The sequence below is a fragment of the Poecile atricapillus genome, chromosome 1 (genome assembly GCF_030490865.1).
Source record: "Poecile atricapillus isolate bPoeAtr1 chromosome 1, bPoeAtr1.hap1, whole genome shotgun sequence".
NCBI lineage: Eukaryota > Metazoa > Chordata > Aves > Passeriformes > Paridae > Poecile > Poecile atricapillus.
In genome coordinates this window covers 68,469,102-68,491,028 of record NC_081249.1, presented here as the reverse complement: position 1 = coordinate 68,491,028, position 21,927 = coordinate 68,469,102, and the positions used below count along the sequence as shown (strand labels likewise).

Sequence of the window (21,927 nt, the reverse complement as noted above, 5' to 3'; positions counted from 1 at the left end):
ACTGCATCAGGTCAGAAGTGTTAAGTTTCTCTCTTTCTATGCATCAAAAAATGCACTCCTGTTAAGGATGACTAAGAGGCACTCTCTTATAAGATGCAACAAGAAAAAACAGGTCTACCTCAGAGCAATATATAGATTTCTCCTGTTCTGTCAAGGCTACAGGCAACATAACAGGGAAAAATGCAGCACTTTTTTTTTCTGTACTTCTGAAAATGTGTCATAAAAATATAAGATGTTTTTGCTCCAGAAAAATAAAGGGTTTAAACAGGTAGCAGTTGACAAAAAAAAACTGGCCTCTTTTTTAGCTACTGATTTTAGAATCTGTCTTAGAAGAGATCCCCCTTCCTTTGGTTAAAATACTGCAATTCAATAGCCAAATGATACTATGTATACATATCAAAATCGGTCATGTTACTGATCTGTGGGCTTAAAAACAGTTGAGGAACGCAAGAAAGTTTGCAATCACAGTTACCTTGACTTCATATACAAAAAAACTATCTAAGTGAGACAATGGCTTTCTTGTGGTCTGTACTTGAAAAACAGAACATAATTAATATATTTAAGCATTAAACAGAGAAAAAGAGGTGTATATATATATAATTAGTTGCTTTATTATTCTTACATTAAAATTTAAACTTGCAAACTGCCATTTTAGAAATGTCCTTAGGTTTTAGAAAAAGAGGGAAAGTCAAGCAAAAGTGAAAGCCAAGAAACAAAACCTTCAGAGCAAAAGTTTTCAGCTGGTACCTCCCACTCCATTCTCAGTTTCTCAGGGACCATCATGCAGCAACAACATGGTTAGAACTGAGCAGCCAGCGGGTGTGTAATTTGCATGTGAAAATATTTTTAGAAGACACACATGAATAGCATCTGCTCTCAGCCCGAGTGCAATTTTCTAAATATATGCCCTGAATGTTGTTTCCCCGACATTCTTAACTGTGTTCCAGATAATGGTTTCTTGTACAGATTTGCTACTCTTTGAAAGCACCATATATATACATATATCAAGTCTTAAACAGCATTTCAAGAGTTCATCTTGGGGTTTGGGGGGAGACTCTGAGTCTTCACTGTGTCTATGTAATCACAGAGTTGGCAAATCGTACTTGAACAGAGTGCAACAAGAGGATGATTCCCTAATTCAGGAAGTTAAATCAGACATGGCTGTTCACGCACTTGCCTGAACCAAAGTAGCTTCAAAAATACAACTTAAAACCCTCCTAATTCTTTCTATATTTAAAAAAAAAGTTTCAAAAAATAGATAGAAATTGATGAAACAATAAATAAGCCATGGGCTCATGCACTAGTTAAACTAGTTAGTTAAATCAAAACCAAAACTAGTTAGTTAAATCAAAACCAAAGCTACAAGACATACAAGACAAGGCTCAATTTGAGCAAACAGAAGTCTAACCAGATCCCAAAGTCATTACCAGTCCACATATGGAACACTCAGATCAAGTCCTAGTGACTGTGGAGCTGGCATCATGTAGTAATTATTACTGTAGGATTGTTTAGTTCAGGACAAATGAAGTTCTATGGTAAAATGAGAAGAAAAAGATCAGTTTTTTTCCTTTGCCAACACAAAAATTCTATTCCTCAAGCATATGGAAAAACTCAGGTTCTGGATTCTGTCTTCGGCATAAGCTTTCCTTTAATCAACTTGAACGTCAGGGAGGAAAAAAGGAAGGACACCAGTAAATCCTGTGTGGTGCTTAGGAGTATATAAAAAATACCTGAAGTCCTAGAATACTTTGGGTTGGAAAGGACATTTAAAGCTCATCTAGTCCACCCTCATGCAAAGAGCACGGTAATCTACAAGAACAGGTTGCTCAGAGCCCTAACCAAAACGACCTTGAATGTTTCCATGGATGAGGCATCTACTACCTCTCTGGCAACCTGACAGTTTTTCTCCAACCTCATTGTAAAGTATTTTTTCCTAGTCCCTGCTAAAATGTCTGTCCCCAAATATAAGATAGTTTACCAAAAAAGTTGGGGGTGGGAGGGAGAGAGGAGACAAAACAGAGAATGGAGGCATTAGGTAGCAAAAAGAACCTTAACAATATTGAGTCATGCATTCTAACTCACCAAAGGGCTGGGATCTAGTACTAGAAATTTTTTTAAATCAGCCTATGCTTACCAGCTGGAAAAACATCTATTTAATCCTTCCAGAGCACAAGCACACACAAGTAAACACCTTTTAACCACATTATCTCTTAGGCTGTCAACACTTGAGACAAAAGTTTGTGGAAGTCCAAAACAAACCAGCAGACTCTAGTCAACCCTGGGAAAAGGTAGAACTTACACTACAATGAGAAGCTAAAAATTTGTTATTGAAATTAATAAACAGAACTTACATTACCTTTCATACTACTGAACAGAACTTATATTGATTTTCATATGTCCACTGTATTTTAACCATAATTCAGTATTGTGGTTTTGAGAGTCCCAAATACCAGGAGAAAAATCACTGCATAAGTACAACTACCTAAGGAAACTACTACACGATATCATTCAGTAGATTACATTATTTGACCAGTTTTAGCAGTTAAACAGAGCCACTGGAAAAGAGATTAAATACATATCAAATGCACTGCATATATGTAGGAACACCCGTCTCATTGACTGCAGAGCAACCGAGTTCCTCCTCCTACTCAACATATCCAAAAGTGCTTTACACTCCTGATGAAAGTACACAGAAAAAAACATTCTCCACAATCAAAGCACTAATGAAGCAAACCTCAACATCAATCTAAAAATAAGTACACGTGACATATTTCTTTGCAAATTTCATTCTCGTATTTCTCCAGTCAGGTATAAAACTTCCTCCAATAGAATAAAATACTCTCAAACATTAATTCAACCTTCACAATATTGCTGCACAAATTAAATAACTACAGGGAAAAAAAAAACTAGATTACGGATGTTACGACGGCCCCGTTACAGTAGCAGATCATTTCGCAATGCTAATCATACAGCGCTAAGCGCTTTTTAAAAGCGCAGCCAGGAGCAGCGTGTCAGGAAAGCAGAGGCAGGCAGTAGGAGAGAAGGTATTTTCTGTGCTCCCACTGGAACAATCTCCTGACTCACTCTGTCCTGCAGCCCCGAGGAGCAGGGGGCTGGGGCCGCACTGACAGCTTTCCTGACGCAAGAGAAGCGGAGCACTGACCTAAATGCCGCAGCTGCCGGGCTCCTTGCAGCTCAGCTCGAGGAAAAGGGGCCAGCATGGATTCAAGTGCCGGCCACAAATACTCGAGCAACTGCAGCCCGAGGCTGCTGGTGCAGAGACGCTCGCCGAGACCCCACCATCATCTCGACCTCTTGAGCCTGAAACCGCCAAAAACGACTGCGAGGCGAGCTCTAGGCTGAGATTTAGAGCAGAGATTCTCAACAGGGAGCTGCGCATCCCCGCAGCGCTTCGGCGGCAGCAGCAGAACTGGCCGCCGCAGGCTCTCGGGCAGAGTCACACGGGAGGCACCGAGCCTCGCACAAGGTTAAACCCCACCCTGGGCGCGACTTTAGGCAGGTATTCAGTGGCCCGCAGATTAATCATCACCTCCCCGCTCCGGGCACCGCGCCGAGCGGCGGCGCGGCCCCTCCCGCCACCGGGGCGAGCGCTGCGGGGCCGCCGCCTCCCGGCCCTCAGCTGCGGGGGGAGCAGGTGCGGGCCCCTCCCTGCCCGGGCGGCCCCGGGAGGTGCCGCAGGACCGGCCCCCGCCGCCGTCCCCTCCCACCGCGCCGCGTGAGCGAGGGCGGAAGGGCGCGGAGGAGAGAGGGAGGGCGCGGGAAATACCTCGGGCGCCGCTGGCCCCGCTCGGCGCAGCCCAGGGCCCGCCCGGCGCTGGCTCCGCCTCCGCTGGATGCCGGGAGCGGGGCGGGGCGGGCCCGCATGGAAGCGGGAGCGCGCCGGAAGCTGCGCAGCGGCCGGGCGGGGGGCGGCGGCGGCGGCGGCAGCAGCCAGGCGCGGCGGGGTCTGGGGCAGCGCCGGGAGCCGGGAGCGGCGGCGGCGGCCGCAGGTGAGAGCGAGGCCGCCGAGCGCAGCGGGCCGGGGCTCGGCTGGCGCCGGGAGCGGCGGGCCCGGCCTGTCCCGGTCCGTCCCGGTCCCTTGGAGGTGGAGAGCGGGGGGGAGCGTGTCGCGGGTCCCGAAATGCCGACTGAGTATTTCATGTCAATAGCAGCGCGGGGAAGGGTGCGGGCCGTCGGCGCCTCGCTCGCTCAGAGATGCGCTCGGGCAGGTACCGCGTGTGTGTCCGCCCCTGACACGGCTTCCTAGTATTCAGCGATTAACTCTGAACGCTTTTTTCCTTCTGCAGTCTTTCCGTAACGTGTGGATCACTCTGGCTGTGGAATAAGAACACAGGAGGCAGTTTACCCATAGGTTTATCTGAAAAAGCCGAGCACGTTTCGGTGTGGGAAGGAGGGCGGGAGGGCAGCAGCCCCGCGCTGGGCCGGGCCTGCCCTGACGGCTGGTTAGATGGCATCCCCAGCCCGTGCCTCTCATTTCCACTGCCCTGGGACACAGACCGCCTGCCTTCCTGAAATCTTGCCTCTCAGCTGCTGCTATCATAAACTGCACTAGTTTAGGCGGTGTTTTTCCTACACTCGCATTCCTGCATTCCTTTTGTTCCGGAAGGACTGAATGATTTGCCAGCAAAGTGTAGTCCCCATCCCTTGTCATGCACTCATAAAAACATTTAATATATGGAGGTCTCAGAGGAGTCTGCCTGTAGAAGAAACACTTAGAACAGTGGAGTAATGATGTTGCACTCTGGTTCGTTTTGCAGTGTCATTAGCTTCATCGTTATTTGCTTAGTCTATGTTAGGCTGTTTTCAGGAAAGGAATTCGTGTTTGCTCCCACACCGTGGAGCCTTGCAGGTCTGCCCAGTACTTAGGGGCTGTGCTGGAGAGAGAGTAGCTTTCTCACGGGAACGATGTTACTGTTGCATGTAACGAAATACATTTTGTGGCCAAAGCTGTCAATTTTTGAGGGAGGGATTGGGATTTGAATAGTTATGGCTGTCCCAAGTAGTTATGACTTCAGATAAAGAAAACCCTTAATACTCTGATTTCTTATTATGTAAAGAATGGAAAGATAACTAAAACCACTTTTTTTTTTCCTTCACATTTGTTTCTTTTAATCTTTTCAATATCCCCTTGATGAAGAAAACAAGACTTGTAAGGTGATTTTAAAAAAAGGCTATTTTTAAATGTCCGTTTAGCCTTTAAAAAAGGAGGTATTCTCTTCACTGTAGTGTAACCACTGTTGTTGCCAGCTTTTTGCAGTTTGCAACTGATTCTAATTCATAAGGTACTGTTTCACAAGGTACAGTTATCAAAAAGGCACAGGTCCCTTTATCTGTAGAATTGTTTGATGTGATGGTTGGGGCAGGGAGGGAACTTTAAAGATCATTTAGTTCCAACCCCCCCTGCTGTGGGCAGGGATGCCTTCCCCTAGACCAACTTCTAAGCTCTGTTCCACCTGACCTTGAATATTTCCAATGATGAGACATCCACAGCTTCCTTGAGCAACCTCTCCCAGTGTCTCACCATCCTGATTGTAGAGAATTCCTTTCATCCAATCTAAATCTGCCCTCTTTAAATTTAAAACCACTGCACATTGTACCATCATTCCAGATCCCAGTAAAAGGTCTCTATCTCCTCCTCATAAGTCTTTTCTAAGTACTGAAAGGCTGCAGTAAGGTCTCCCCAGAGCCTGCTTTTCTCCAGGCTGAGCAATCCCAGCTCTCACAGCCTTTCCTTGTAGGAGAGGTGCTCTGAACTTGCTCCAGCAGGTCCACATCATTACTTAGTTCCCACCACTTCAGGTGGAGTTTCACCAGAGCAGACTGGAGGGGCAGAATCCAGATCCCACAATCGGCGTCTCTTTGCTGAAAACAGTAAACAGTGTTGGCCTCAGTATGGGCCCTTGAGGGACACCATTTGTCACTGGTTTGTGCTTGGTACATTGAGCTGCAGCTGTTTGGATGTGGCCATCCAGCCAGTTCCTTAGGCTGTTCTGTTTCAAGCCCATATGTCTCTAATCCTTCATCTTTTCCTTATTTTCTGTCTCCTGCCCTCCCTAGGGCATTGAAGTTTTCACAGGCCAATTTAATTCCCTGGAACAGCAGAAAAACTTGTGCTTTACTAAGTTTTCTGCTGTTTTGTGAGTTCATTTAGTTAATGAAAAGTCTGAGGACATGAGCTGTCAGAGAAAGTGGGGGGAAAGGATATAAAAGAGAAAAGTGATGCCCCTATTCTGCAGCAGCAAGCTGTTAGATCAACTCATCTGCTCAAGGAAATGTAGCCACAGCATAATGATAATTAAGTCACATTCATACCATATTTTGCATCATATTTTTCAATATTCAGACGTAAAGAAGGATTAATTGTTTGGAACATGACCTAGTAAGGTTGAATGTGCGTTCCTGTGAACTTTTCCATCCGTAATGCAGTTATTGCCTGTGGCTACAATGAGTTGTTGCAGTACTTGATGCAGCAGTCTTTTACTTGGCTGTTTTCCTTGGCAGTGTTGATCTGATGCCCAGTGTTTGTACACTGTGCAAAGATCACCAATACCTTTCTGTAATGTTAGAAACTTTGAAGAGTACAGGCAGGCCTCTTGGTACCACTCTGCATATCTAGTACTGGCAGACCCATTTTATTTGCTCCTTGTATTTGTCTTTGAACTAAAAGGATAATTAATTTTTAAAAACTGTTATTGTATTTGTAATAGAAATAGAAGTATTTCAAGAAACAGAATGCAACTAAATAAATATGTTTTACAAAACCGAGGGGCATGCTTAAAATGGAATAACTTGCAGGGCCTTAGTGTTACGATTATGAGTGTGTGTTGAATTTTTGTGGTGAGAAATTTCTCAGGAGTTTCTGTCATATGATCTGTTTTTTATTTATTCTGGAGCGCTGATAGTGTTTCATGCCAAGGAATTGACTGAAGTCCCTTGGAAAATAATGTATTTTAGTATAATATATCCTATGTGAAAGGTTGTTATCTGTACAGCTTGTAATTGTATAAAACAAGTCAACTTCCCGGCTAGACTAAATACATGATAACGGAGTTAAGTTGCAGTGTGATAGTTGTGTTGCTGTTGTGTGAAAGTCAGGATGCTTGTCTTTCCTTTATATTCCAACAAGCTTGTACACCTTGAGCTAACTCATTAATTTTCACCTTGCATGAGCCCTGGACCATGCTGTTTGTTGTGCACCCTAGAACATTACTTTGAAAGCTAAATGTGCTCTAAGGCACATGGATTGATACTTTTATGTTCTTGCTTTCTGTTACAACAATTAGTTTCATCAGTCAGGGACTACTGTCTACATGCTGATAATTCTCAAAAGTGCTGCTGGACACACTGAAAGTATCTATAGGATACTATCTCATTTTGATCCACTCTTAAGTTGCTGTGAGGGTCTGACTTGAAATCTGAGTGGTTGTGTTTTTCTGTTGTGCTTTTTTAATTCGTGCTCTGTTGGTTGTTAGCATTCCATGCAGTTCTGTAGGGTCTCTCCTTGCCAAATATTCCAAGTAGGTTTAGGTTGAACTAGTGCTTACACTAGTCTCAAGAATGCCTGGAGAATTTTTTTTTTTTTTTTGGAAGAAGTTGTTGCTGTACTGTATAAAAGGGTTTAAAGGACATCATGGTGTGGGAGATAGTGTTTTTCAGTGAAGTAATGAAAAAGGAACAGTTGTGGCTGAAGGATAGACACTACATTGATGACTTTGCAATTCAACAACTTCCTCATGCATCTTGAAGAGATACATATTTATTCTAGTTAGACTCACGTCAACAGGAGCAGGATTGGGTCCCTATAGTTCTTAATTTAAAGTTTTGAGTTCACAGTCCACACTATAACAAAAAAAATATTTTCAGTTTAGGAAATACTCTTCTGAATTAATTTCCAGAAATCACGCAAGCTGCATTGTTGTTGGTATTTTTTTTTTCACAAACTTCACTCTAATTTTTCTTTAATTGTTTTATTCACTTCTTATTTTTCAGGCGTCTTTGAAAAATCCTTAGTGGTCATGACATTGTTACAAGTGACATAAATTAGCCAGTGGCTCAGAATGATGGATACCCAGAAGACTACAAATGGTTTGCAAGTGATTGGAGAAGGGACTGGTATAGGGAAATCGACACTCCACATGGTGGGGTATTTGGGAAAAGTCAGTTGAAACTTGTTTTACATATGTGCAAAGTTCATATTTTTCTCTGTTTTGAGAGATTTTTAATTGGTCTTAATTTTACAAAAAAAAAAAATCTCAAAAATTATTTTCCACGGAAATCTATAACAATGGCGAAAGATTATTCTAAGTAAATATGTGCCTATGTTTTTTTACTGGCACTATTTTTACAACTGTTTGCATTCCTATGGAAATTGATTTGTCTTTCAAAGATCTGAGCTTGTGTTCCCTGGCAATAAGGGTCCTGTAGTTTAGTTTAAGTAGAATAAAATGTGCATAACTGTGTTGTTAAAGACACCTTATTTGAATATTTAGATAAAAATATAAATTTATTTAAATCATTCTACCATACAAATATATTAAAAATAATAAAAAAGAAACCAATGTAGTTGTTTTTTTATATTGTATTATATCTAGAGGTTGAACAATGATTTTGTATCTTGCTAAGTATGTCTTACCTGGGGATAATGCATGAAATACATTAATTTATGCTGCTTTATCTTTCTTGATTTGTTATTATTTTAGAACTGTTATCCTTTGGAAACAACTGCACATGAATATTGTCCAGTCTGCAAAGAGAAGGGTCAGATCCAAGGTTTACGGACTTACCGCCTTAATTTTCAAGAGTCCATTTTCCTTTGTGAAAATCCTCAGGTATTACACTAATAAAGAGTTTTATTTGGGCCTGCAGAGGCCTTTACCTTCAGCAGTTACACCTCTCTAAGTCCATGATTTTTTTGGGGGTAAGCAGACTGTTGAAATAGGACCGCTCTGCTTCTATATGCTGCAGGATGTTTGCTTACAAATAGGGAAAAACAGAAGTAACCTATGTATATTCGGTGTTTAGGCACAGGTGGCTGCCCTAAAGGATAAAAAAGAGTAAATTAAAGTTAAATAAAGGAGAGTTCTTCTCATGTAACAAGGGATCACAAGTGATACTAAATAAATTCTTGTACAAGTCAGAGTAGAAGGTGAATATTTGATGATCCATGTAACTAGTGCATAACTCCAGCAGATCTGGGTCTCCCATTTTACTTTCTTTGAGGTAATGCGAATAGGTTTATAATTGTAATTACATTGCTTTTCTTTCTTTTCTTTCCTCTTTTTAATTTTAACCTTAGCTGTGCTGCTTAATATTTGAATTGTGATTTTGCTACCTCTCCCTTCACTGCTCCATGTATGTGGGGAGGGTATAGGAATCCCAAACAGACTGGTGCCCATAAATTAGTAGAAACTAAATGAGATATGGATCTCAGAGTTGTTTTTACCATTCTTTCCTGCTTTTAATTAACTGAAGTATAGTTCTGAAGGTTGGTAATAGGGATTTGTCTATATTCTAGTTGCCACTTGGTCATTGAGCTAGCCTGAAAGATACCGTGCCAGTTTGGGCATCAATAGTCTCTCAGACATGAGATAATAATGTCAAATCTGTATCCTAAAGGAATGGATTTAGCAGAATAAGACAAGAGGACTCCCCTTGTCAAAACTAGGTTGGTTGTGGGGGCTGGAAGAATTTACTGGAAAAGTAGTTATGAAGTATCACTACTGATATATTTATTTCACAGTTGCTTATAAGACAGTGGTGGGATAACACACCCTTCCTGTCATACCTATGTTGAATATATGCATTGATTTAATTAAAATATCACTTTACAGAAGTCCCTATGACTGGGTTGGATATGGGTCTAAGCAACTTGGTCCAGTAGAAGGTGTCCCTGCCCATGGCAGGGGGTTTGGAACTGGATGGTCTATAATGTCCTTTCCAAACCAAGCCATTTTATGATTCTGTGATTCAATTCCATTTTAAAAGTATGTTTTGTACTTTCTTTAGCTCTTGTTCACCTGAAATTGCTTTTCAGATTTCACTGTAACCTTCTTTCTTTCCTTTAGTGTATCTACCCACTTGGTTATAAACCATTAAACAGCATAATTACTTCTACTGGCTCAAAAAATCATCAAGTTCCAACTACTCACAAGAAAAGGAAATTAGGTGATACCAGTGACTTTTCTGCTGTTGAATCAGATCCAAAAAAAGCAAGAATTGACAATGTACTCAATGTTGGACACACCATTAATGCAGACTCTGTTGTGAAAGGCTACCAGAATAGTTTGTGTATTCCCAAGCCAAGCCTGCATGATGTATTACAAAATGACCAGCAAAACCCTGGCAACCATGTGGAGTCCTGCGTGCCGAAGGTGGATTTTGAAAAAACCACCAAGACCAACAACTACCAAGAAAGTCCACCAAAGACTTATAGTCCCAAAACACAACTTTTGCCAAATTCTGAACTTTTATCAACAGCATCTGAAATTTCACTCAAAGAGGATAAAGGTTCCACTAATAACAGAGATTTATGTCTTCAGTGGAGAAACATACGTAATCTTTGTTGGTTAGATTGTATTTTGTCAGCACTGGTACACTTAGAAACATTAAAATCTGCTGTAGCAGAAGAATATAAAGATGGAAAATGTTTACTCCAGAAACTCTTAACAAAGTATAATCAAGCATCTATTCTTCTGAATACCTGTAAAAGGAGTAAAGTAAAAGGTGAGTAAATTTAGCTTCCTTTTTCTCATAGACTGATTTGCTACAAATATGTGGAATTTAAGACAGCACACTTACATATGCCTCTGTTCTATATCAAGATCATAAAAAATACAACTATTACCATGAATTTGCAGATTGGTGTGCTTTATCTAGCAAAATCCTGGTAACATCTGAAATTGTTTTTGTTGGGGCAAACATGCACTCTTTGAAGGCACCAAACACCAAGCATCTCTTAAATTTTTTTTTGTCGTATCCAGCATAAAGATATGAATTGTTTACGTAATTCACCCTTACTTTGTTTCCTTTTCCTCTACTGGTTAACATGATGTTGGGATGCTGTTCTAATCTTGATCTTCAAAACAATTTCTGTTGTGGTTTATATCATTGTGTAAGTGGGCAGCTGCCTTGTCAGGCTGAAAATAGTAAAGCTGGGAACATAAGTTCTTTTCTGGCTCCAGCTGTGTTCATTGAAGGAATGCTTCTCCTGGGGTCTGCAGGCTGCTATAGTTGACAGTGTTTCCTAACCTGCTTCAGTCAGAAGTAGTCAAAACACATTAACCTGGATCTTGTGGTCTGGAAAGGGTTAGTCCAGACCAGTAACCCTTAACAGGGGTTAAGATCAGCTCAACACATTGGAGGACTCTAACTGAGGAGGATGCGTCACTGTATCCTACTGGTGTGGCCTTTAGTCATTTTCTGTTCTGTCGAGATTCTGTTTAAGACTCCTAAACTAAGACCATGGGGTTTTTATTTCTCTTGAAGTGGACCATTGATGTCATAAGTCTAAAATTCTAAGATATGATCTGTTACAGAAGGAGTGAAGCTCTCTGGTTAGCCAGTACGTCTCCTGGACATTCTGTTGGGCTATGTGTGTTTGATTATATAAAACCATAGTCACAGAACAGCCCTAGGTAACTTGAATAAGGTTCTTTCCTAGGAAAAGTAATGTGTATCAAAAAGTGGCTTCATCCATGTTACAAAGCGGGGAGAAAACCCCAAAATATTGTGAACCAGTTCATGTCCTGTGCTTGCCAGGAAGGCAGGCTGCTTGAGTTTAGGTGTTCAGCTATTACTGGGAAGCCCTCTGCCATCCTAGAACCTGTCTGAGATGTTTATTTTTGTTGGGCTGTGTTTGCAAAGGAGCTCTGGTGTGCAGTAACCCTTAAATGGGAATGTTAAGTGTTGGAATAGTGTTGTTTGAAAGAACTTAAGCCTTTTAATTTCAATTGCTGCAAAACAAATTAGTTTATTTGGGTAACAGTGGAGGGAGAGGGGGTTGGATGAAGAGTATTTTTGTGGAGAATAGGTGTAGAATTCATTCTGCTCCTCTGTGTAATTTTACAATATCTTTTGGATGCAGCTCTTTTTAGAAACAATCTAGATCAATTTAGCTGCAAGAAACTTTGTTTCTTTTTTTCTATACACAGTTAATATGTAATAAGCAGTTTTAACTGCTAGTCTAAATATTTCCTTTAATTTCTGCAGGTTATGATCATGATTGTGTAGTAGAAGTTATGTTCTTGTGCTTAAAGAACGTATTTGTGTTTAAACAACATGCAAAATTAAAATATTCACACATATAAAGTAAAAAGTTATTTTTAAAGTTAAAATTATTTATACTATTTTAAAGGTTTACTTAGGAAATTGGTATTTAATGTGAAACAATACATTTAAATGTTCTATTATTTGAATTGTATAACGTTAGAGAGCATATAGACAAATTTTTGTGCTTTTGGTCATAATGCTTAAGTTTCAAAGTTTTCTTTTAATCTCTGAATCTTCAGGATTTGTCATGTGTGTAATTGTAATTCATATTGTCACACTATCCTTAAAAATTGTTACTACAAAGCTGTTGGCCCAGGCTCTTAGTCATAATTTAAGTCCGAGCAAGTAGGTTTTAGTCAGCAGACTACAGGTGAGTAACTTCTGTAAATTCTTCTCTGATTTTCAAATCCGTTAATACCAAGAATTGGCTGTTCTACCAGCAAGTCTTAGTCATGTATGGGTCAATATGAAGGGCATTGGTTTGCAGAGGAGGAGTGCATGCTAGGGTACCTGTGTGTGTGAAAAGGTGTGGGGCCTGTTACACTGTTACACACGTGACTGCATGAAGACATAATGTATTTTTTTCTTTAGATGTTCTTCCAAAAGCAGAATCTCAACTCAATGAAATCAGAAATGTCATGTTTACAGAAGTTCAGCCTCAGCTGAGGTGTGAATTGGGTAAGTAATTAGTGCAGCATCTCAGTAATTACTTTCAGGTAACCCTGGATGTATAGCCTTTGATGTCATACATAAAAGTATGTGTGAATGTATGCATACGAGAAAGTTTGGAAATACATTTGTTTCTACTGGTGACTTGCACATTGTCCTTTGCCCATTTTGACTTTTTAGAGAGTAGATAATCTTTGTTATGATGCTGTTAGTCATTAAATTGTTGCTGATAACAACCTAAAAACATCAATCAATCCCTTTGCTGTAAGAATTACAAATAGAGCCTTGAACGAATAACTGAAATTTAACTCATAGTAATGAAATTGTCTTCATCCTTTTTGAGGATGATACTGAAAGGTGATTTTAGACATTTAGTATCTTTTTTTTCCTGTACCATCTTTGAAGGTAATATGGAGAATCCAGTGTCTGCACTTCAGTTACTCTTACAAGTGGATCAACAAGCTGAGAAACTGTTCTTGCATTCGTTTTCTTGGAAGTCTGAATGTATACATTGTGGCCACAAACACCAGGACCGGTAAGATTTTTATATAGCTGTTCTACCTTACCTTTTTAAATCTGTATATAGTAGTCAGTTTTCTTCAGATTTCCAGGTTTAATCTTGTTGTTGAAGTTTTACATGATCTGCTTTTTCATTTGCAAATAGTTTGCTGCTATTCCATATCTTAAGCAACCATGTCATCAATTAATTAAGAAAGAAACAATATGTAACCATGTGAATCTCTGGACCTGCTCACTCTGATATTTTGCTGAGAGTATACAAGTTGTTGTGATTCTAAAGAATGTAAGCCTAGTACACTTCTGCTATTGAGAAATATTTGGAATATTCACTCGGGTTACAAAGAATCAGGGATTCTATAACACAGTTTATGTATTTTAAAACAGTATTACAGGGGAGGAATTTCCTGAGAATTGATTTAGCTCTGTGTAGCCGCAGGTACAAGCTCATAATATAGGCTCCTTTTAGAATCAGCAGGAAAAGAGAGACACCTTTGGAACACAGCTCATTTTATTTGAAAAACATCTGTTTTTCTCCACTACCTTAGGTTTGTGTAATAAAATTCTAGATCCCCAAGTAAAATGAGATTAATTCAATCTGTTATTCTGGAAAGTTAATATGTAGACCTGGTTAATAGGATGTCTTCAAGATCCTTTGTTACATTCTGGGCTTTTATAAAGTTGAAAACTGTAGTTTTGCTTGAATACAGAGGAAGTCCTTTCTGTGGCTAGTGAGTGAATAAACTGTTGCTTCACTTTAATATCCCATAGATTGTATTTTCATACATACAGTGTAATCTCTGCTATGAATGTACTAGTTTTTAAAAACAAGACCTTGTTTTAAATGTTAAGATGTGGATTCTTAGGTAATTTGTTGCTGCTTTCTTCTCTTCTTGAGATTCTGTATTAGCTAGTAAATTACGCAGATGCTGGTACAAGCTCTGTCTTATGTTGGAAAGGAAACAGAGATAACATTTAAAGGAAGAAAAAGCAAATAATGTGAAACTGAGGGCCACAGAGCTGCTGAAAAAAAATTGTGACTGATTCTGTTTGGCAGAACTGAATTCAGGGCTGACTTGGATGTGATGCTGTCACAGTGAATTCCACACAAATTTCATGAACATGAATAGAATTTTGGTTTGCCATAATGTTTTTATAACTTGTTTCCTGGTGAAGTATGTGTATTTATTGCTTTCTGATCACCAACTCAGCTTACTCTTTTAATATGTGTGTGTCCAGATTGAAGAAAACACTAACAACATTTACAAATGTAGTCCCTGATTGGCATCCACTTAACGCTGTTCATATTGGATCATGTAATAACTGTGGTAATACATCTCAAAGACGACAGATGATCTTGGAAAAGTAAGTTTGAATATGTGAACTCGAAAGTAACATACATAAAGATCTGAGACTTCATTTATTGAACATATGACTTTTGAAACCAGACTGTTACTGTGGGTTTGCAGAGATTCTGTACCCTAAACTCTGATCAGTACTCACTTGTAAAGATTTGAGATTGCAGGCCCCTGGGCCTCCACATTAGATCATTCTTAAAAGCTGAAATAGAAAATAGAAGTGTTTACTAAACATGAAACTGAGCAGTATTTAACATGCTGACCAGCACATGTGTTTGAGGCAGGTCATAAATTCTTGACTATCAAGTAGTAAATACAGACAACTGGTAGCCAGTGTCAGCCTTTTCACAGTCTCTGCTGTGGATAAAAGTTGTTTGGTCATTTGTTTACTTTTATGACTTGGTAACAATGTCCCTGACTACTGTGTTTATGGCACAGGGATGTTTGTTTTCAACTTTTCGCCACTCCCCAAATTTCTTATTTGGTGTTGGTTTTTTTTCCCCTAATCTATAATTAAATTGAATATCCAGTTGGGATATTCTTTTCCCTTTGTGCTTACTGTGCAATCTGAAGAGACTGTGAGGAAGTAGAGTAGTAAGGGCAGAACCATGTACTCTTAGAGATGTTCTACTTTTTCATTAGGAACTTTTGCTACTGTTTTATTGTAGTAAACTGGTTCTTTATTGTTTCTTTGTCAGACTACCCTCAATATTAACATTACATTTTATGGAAGGCTTGCCACATAATGACCTGGAGAAGTATACATTCCAACTTGAGGAAGACACCTACCAAATAACATCTGTTGTTCAGTACCAAACAGATAAGAAGCACTTCATAAGCTGGTCTTTGAATCCTGATGGTAAGAATCATGAGTGGGTCAGGTTGGAAGGCACCACAGGGGGTCATCCAACTTCTCTGCTCAAGCAGGGCCATCCCAGACAAATGGCACAGGATTGTGTCCAGACATTTCTTGAATGTGTCCAGTGAGGGAGACTCCACAACCTCTCTGGGCGTTCTGTTCCAGTGTGTGGTCACTGCCCAGTAAAGAAGTTCTTCCTCATGTTCAGGTGAAGGTTCCTGTGCGTCACTTCCTGCCCGTTGCCTTCTGCCCTATTGCTCAGCACTGCTGAGCAGAGCCTGGGTCTGTCCTCTGACACCTCCCAACAGACACTCACAGACACTGATGAGGTCCCCTCTCAGTCGTCTCTCCTCACAGCTGAACAGGCCCAGCTCCCTCAGCCTTTTCTCATAAAAGAAAAAGATAGAGTTTATGGTTCTTACCTACCATAATATTTCATGAGTCTACATGAAATGTTTTATGGGTTACTGCAGTAGTCTCAACCGTTGATATATAATAACAAAGATTTCTTTTGTCTGCGTTCTAAACTTCATATTAAAATGTTGCAAATAACTGGGGGGACTTGTTTCTCAGAGTGAAGGTTTTTGGTTGGTTTTACTGCACTGTGTTGTCTTGCAGTGCATTTACTGGAAAAAGGTAATTTGGCTATAGAGTTTTTTTCCCTTCGTAACTTCATGAAAGTTAAAAAATGCAGTCTGACCATGACTGTGGAGCAAGTAGTATTGTTTATTTTTAAACCAGTGATTCATCCATTCTTGGCTGGAAGCAAGGTAACCTATTGTACTATGAGCAATTAATTAAGTTATTTTTTATATCTGAACTTTATGGCACCTCAGGGGTGGGCGGCACAAATCCATGTTAGAAACATTACTAATGGTAAGATGGTTGTACCACTGGTGGAAGATCCATAATCAGAAAAGGTGAAAAGGTGATATTTTGATAATCATGCCTCTGTAGAGAGCGTGGGCTGCAGTCTTATGAAATGTTGTGACAGTATGAAAATTGTCTAAGTCTTACTGGCAGAGATAAAAAAGAAATGGGAAGAGGAAGCAGCTGGGAAATGCCTAGTTAAGAACCTCCTATATGTCGTATATATCTGTTTTAAAATTCTTGAAGCTGTAAAATATTATTTCATGATCTAAAAACAGTTTGCAGATGAAGAGACAAGAGTATTAAAATGAGCAATTTCTTTTTAGCCCCTGTGCTTCCTACCCAGGCAATGAAAAGGTCTACAGAGAAACTTAATTTGAGAGGTGGTTCTTACCTCAGACTTGTGAGGATATTTTCAGACAAGATGTTTCAGCCAAAAAAAAACCCCTTGAGCTAGCTTTGTTTTATGGTTGACCTGCTCTGACCTGTTGTAATATTGCTGCAAGTTCTTCTTGTATTTGATCTTTTTACAGTGAAAGTCTCCCAATTTTCTCTGGAGGAAAAAAACCCTCTCTTTTCTACTTGTCAGGGGAATGGGTTAATAAAAATACTTGACAAGTGTGAGGATAGTGACTTCAATTTTAAAAGTCTGAGTCTCTGCACTGGTTGCTATTTTTCAGGCACTTGGCTTGAATGTGATGATTTAAAGGGTCCATATTGCAAGAGACGTCAAAGATTTGAAGTTCCTCCTTCAGAGATTCATATTGTTATCTGGGAAAAGAAAGCATCCCGTGTGCCAGAACTGAATTCACAGTTCCAAAGTAAAAATAGTGAAGATTTTCCTCTTAATAATGTACATTCAAATTCCAGAGTGTTGCATTGTGGTTTTGATAACACTGTCGGCAAAGCACCTGCAGAACACCACAAAGAGGATTCTGTGAGGACTCCAGAGAAGAAACAGCAGCAGGTAGCTGAGGACAAAAGTATTGTTCATCATGGTTTAGAAAATCTGGCAGATGGTGATCTTGTAAAACTGATGCTTGAAGAAGATCTAGCTGCTTCTGAAGATCAATCACTGCCTAACGGACGGATGGTGGGAAATAACCTTCTTGATGGATGGGGCACACCACAGCAGCAGGAACCAGCTTTTTCACTTAGCACTCCATATACAGGAGAGTCTGCTGGAACTAGTCTAACTATGAGCAATAAATCCATGTTATATGAGAATTCCAGTATTTGTTTACCTCTAGGTGAGTCGAAGCCAGTAAATATCACTCCTCCTGTGCCCATAAAACATGACCCTGATTCATCTGACTCCTCACCTTCTCAATTAAATGACAGAACTAATTTAGCTAACAGAGAGCATGGATTAAATTCAGAACTACTGCTAAACAAGAAGTTGTTAGCAATGGAAAATACTATACAAAAATCACCTGACTTGAAAGGTGCAAGCAAAACTGTAGTTAATTCTCAAGTTGGCAGTTCTTCTGGTGCCAGTAATTCAGTCCAGCCCTCACACAAAGACCAAAAAGGAGGATTTGTAGGAAGCTGGGTAAAGAAATTATTAATCAAGAATACTTCTTTTATGCCTTCAAGTGCCTCAGCTCTCAAGAATGAGAGAAGTTGCAAAACTCCCTCAGTGCAAAAAATAAGTAAAGTTCGGCTGCCAGTTAAGGGCGCAAGTAACTTTGGTGGATTTCAAAGCAGAGATACAAAGAAAACAATGGAGACCCCAAAGTCACTGGCTCCTCAGAGTAATAATACTCATCCTTTATCAAATTTCAAAGGGTTTTCTCAAAGCACTTGTCTTCCAACAGCAAATCATACCACTGTTGTAGGTCCAACTTGGAATAAGTCAGAAACTATGTTGGGTACCTCAGGTAAAGTGACTCAGTTCCCTTCACCTGGCTATAATTCTGGTAAGGCAGAAGAGTCAGACAGTGACAAAACAAAAAAACTTCGCCTAAAATTATTAAAAAAACTTAATGCCAAAAAGAAGAAGTTGGCTTCGCTGGATAAATTAGCAGTGGAACAGATGAAAAGGGAAAAACCTGTGAGTGGAGACGTAAGAGCCCCATTGCAGACTGAACCTCAAAATGAGAGTGAATTATTGCAGAGCTTTTTAAGGGAGCTGCCGTATCAGATTGATGTCACAGGGAATGGATCTGAATTTAATGCAAACACTGTGCCGGGGTGCACTGGCCATGATAACACCGATGAAATACTGGCAGAATTACTGTCCCCTTCTTTGACTGTCACTTCCTTGGAGGCTCCAAAGAGTGAAGACGAGTGTATGTACATGGAAATGGTGCACAGCAGCGTGGCAACAACCGTGCCCAATGAGGACACCAATGTGCCACAGACAGCAGTGACAAGTGAGGACCACAATTACTACAGTCCTGTAAAGGACACTAATTCAGAGCTTGATGCAATAAACAAACACTGTGTGAAAAAACTTTCTTTTGAAAGTCCTATGAGAGAAGATATTCTCGAAGACCTGTTCTCAATTTCAGCACCAAGCTCCATGGCAGGTGACATAGATTTACCTCATTTTGATGAAACTCTGTTTGAAACTTGGTAAATACTGAGTTTCTTGGGTTTAAGTATTTTTTCAGTATTATGTATGTTTTGAAACAAAGCACTACTAAATTATATTTTATAACTATAATTGCACACTGGCTGTACTTGAACAATTTACGTTTGAGGTATTTTTTTCTTAATATTTATTGTAACAAGCAAATCAGGGTTTGATGAATTTTATTTTTCTAAGAAGCAGTTATCTTAGCTGTCAGATGTGATGGTGATTTTTAATTAAAAGCTCCTATAAGTCTTAATTTTTGCTGCTTTTAATATAAAAAACTTACATACTCCAGTGAGTTGGAAAAATAATGAAGTTCTGTAGTCTTGATGATGTAATGGTGTAATAAATACTACTTCTGTAGTAGTGATTTTTACAGGACCACTCAACTCCTGAAGTTACTTTGATCAACATTTAAAAAAGAAATTTAAAGTACCTTCTGTAATTAAGGAATTTTGCATCCTCTGATATGAAGATCATTTGTAACATAAACTTGAGGCTGGCATTCTGCTAGGCTGGCATTCAACTCCTTACAGTATTACAGTTCTACAAGCTCATGCTGATGTATATACCACTTGGATCCAAGAAAAGATGGATACATGGTAAAAATTTCCCTATTTAAAGTTACAGCACCTACTGAGCTTTCATCCTGGGTAACTGTGAATATAACTTGGTAGAATATCTTCTGAGCCAGGTTATTTTTTAAAGTAGAATTAGTAAGATTTGGTCCAGAGTTTGCATCACTAAGAATATCAGATGTACCCATTAGTTTTTCATAGCTGCAAAAACATGTAATAAAAGAATGGTTTCTCAGAATTAATTTGAGTGTAAGTTAACGCCTATTACTGTTGTCACTTGGAGTTTTTCATGACTCAGGCACTGAACCCCTGACCGTATGTGAGATGCCAAGGAGAGGCAAGGTCAGTAGGAAGAAAGTAATTGAAAAATGTGGCAAGACAGCAGTGAGTAAGCAGAGAATTCACACCTTGGTGTTTCTGGATTTGTATAGCTTTCATGTTGCTGATTTGGAGTCTTTTTTAAATGCATAGACACAAAGCTGAGGGTATTATATAGATAGATTATATGTACATTTTTCTTGTTCTTGAAAATAAGAAGGATTTTATCAGCAAATCTTTATATCAGGCATTTTTAGAGGTGTTCTGCAATTTTTTTGTTGTTTTAGAACCCAGGTTCAAAACATTAAATGTTCAGTCTTACTTTTCCAGTAGGTGCAGTTGAACATAATACTACTACATGGCATGGCTACAGATTCTAACATTTTTGGATTGTTTGAACTAGGTTTAAAAAGTGTTTGAAAAACTATCAGTGGCCCTGAACTCACTGTATTAACTTATTTCTGCTGCAGTTTGGTACATTGTTATCAAACTGGTACTTCAGGCAGTGAATGTTTTAATTTTTGAAATTTAAGTTATTGTGAAGAACTTGAGCTTCCTTGTTTTAAATACTGTAATTGGTAATGTTACAGCAGAAAACAAATTAATTCTGAATGTTAAGGGCTGGTGTACTGCTTGTGAAATGTTTACCCATTTGTTAATTTCCTAATTAAAAAAATAAAAAAAAAAAAAAGCTGACCAAAATGAGTTTGATTCATCTATGAATGTGCTGCAATGACCTGCAGCTGTGGCGTGGGAGCTCCTTCACCACTGGCTTGGGACACAGCGCAGACCCAGGGGTGAGTAAAGCAGTGAGCCCAGGGTTGGTGGTGCAGAATGCCCAGAGCAACAGGAGGAAGAGATGCTGCTAGAAGATGAGGAGGTCCTGGTGGAGAGGTTTATAATGAGGTTTACGGCAGAGGAGGGAGGGTGTGGGGGTATTCCTTCTGTGCAGATACACCTAGACAGAAGCAAGGACCTCTGGTCACCACTGGCACCCCCTCCAGAAACTGAAGTTAGGAGTGCTTGGTCTGCAGCTGCGTGGGATTCAGTGTGGGTACAGGTATATATAGAATCTCCAAGAACAAACAAATAACACTTGAGATTAAAGTAGGTGTGAAAATAAATCTGTTCATGCAGCATGTTCCTGGCTGCCTTTTTTTTTCTGAAACAGAAAACTAAAGATGATGCAGTGCAGATTTGTTTCCATAAATGTTTTACTGCCTCCAATCCTGTGTAAGTGAGAATTCAGCTGAGGTTGAATGAAAACCCCATGACCAAAAAAACTGGTTGGAATTTGAAATGTTACTGGATGTTTTATATTAAGAGTAGTTTTTAAATGCAGCTCTTAATTTGCCATGACGACAATGCAAAGTGTTGTAGTAGTTTTCTTTGAACTGGAAATACACGAGGTGGGCAGATAGCAAGTACAGGTAGAGATCAGAAGCTGGCCACTGTATCTTGGAGGTTTTATAAGTGTTCTAGGGTAAATTTCTCGAAGTCTAATGACTTTGAGCACTGCCATCTTCACCACTAAACCATGTCCCCAATGCCACATCTACATTTTTTGAACACTTCCAGGGATGGTTTCTCCACCACTTCCCTGGGCAGTCTCTTCCAATTCCTAACCATCCTTTCAGAGAGGAGATTTTTTTCCTAACATCCACTCTAACCTCCCATGGCACAACTTGAAACCATTTCCTCTCATCCTGTCTCCTGTTACCTAGGAGAAAAGGCCTGCCCCCACCTGGCTACACTGTCTTTGCAAGTGGCTGTGGAGAGCAGTAAGGTCCCCCCTGAGACTCCTTTTCTCCAGGCTAAACACCCTCAGCTGCTCCTCCCAGGCCCTGCACTCCAGACCCTTCCCCAGCTCTGTTGCCCTTCTCTGGACACTCT

General features: G+C 39.9%; 1 protein-coding gene across 3 annotated transcripts; it reads left to right on the top strand.

Annotated features, from left to right (window-relative positions):
* Positions 1–3,869: 3,869 nt before the first annotated feature.
* USPL1 (ubiquitin specific peptidase like 1) lies at positions 3,870–20,719 on the top strand. 3 transcript variants are annotated; one of them, XM_058855873.1, is made up of 9 exons: positions 3,870–4,010; positions 8,011–8,177; positions 8,721–8,849; positions 10,086–10,743; positions 12,880–12,966; positions 13,363–13,492; positions 14,713–14,838; positions 15,530–15,690; positions 17,241–20,719. In XM_058855873.1, exons 2-9 carry the CDS (start codon positions 8,079–8,081, stop codon positions 19,139–19,141), a joined length of 3,291 nt encoding a protein of 1,096 aa, XP_058711856.1. In that variant the 5' UTR covers positions 3,870–4,010; positions 8,011–8,078; the 3' UTR covers positions 19,142–20,719. The 3 variants fall into 3 exon arrangements, with proteins under 3 accessions (XP_058711856.1, XP_058711876.1, XP_058711867.1); XM_058855884.1 differs by having other exon boundaries at positions 3,988–4,010; positions 8,011–8,106; XM_058855893.1 differs by lacking the exon at positions 8,011–8,177 and having other exon boundaries at positions 3,879–4,010.
* The last annotated feature ends 1,208 nt before the right edge of the window (positions 20,720–21,927 follow it).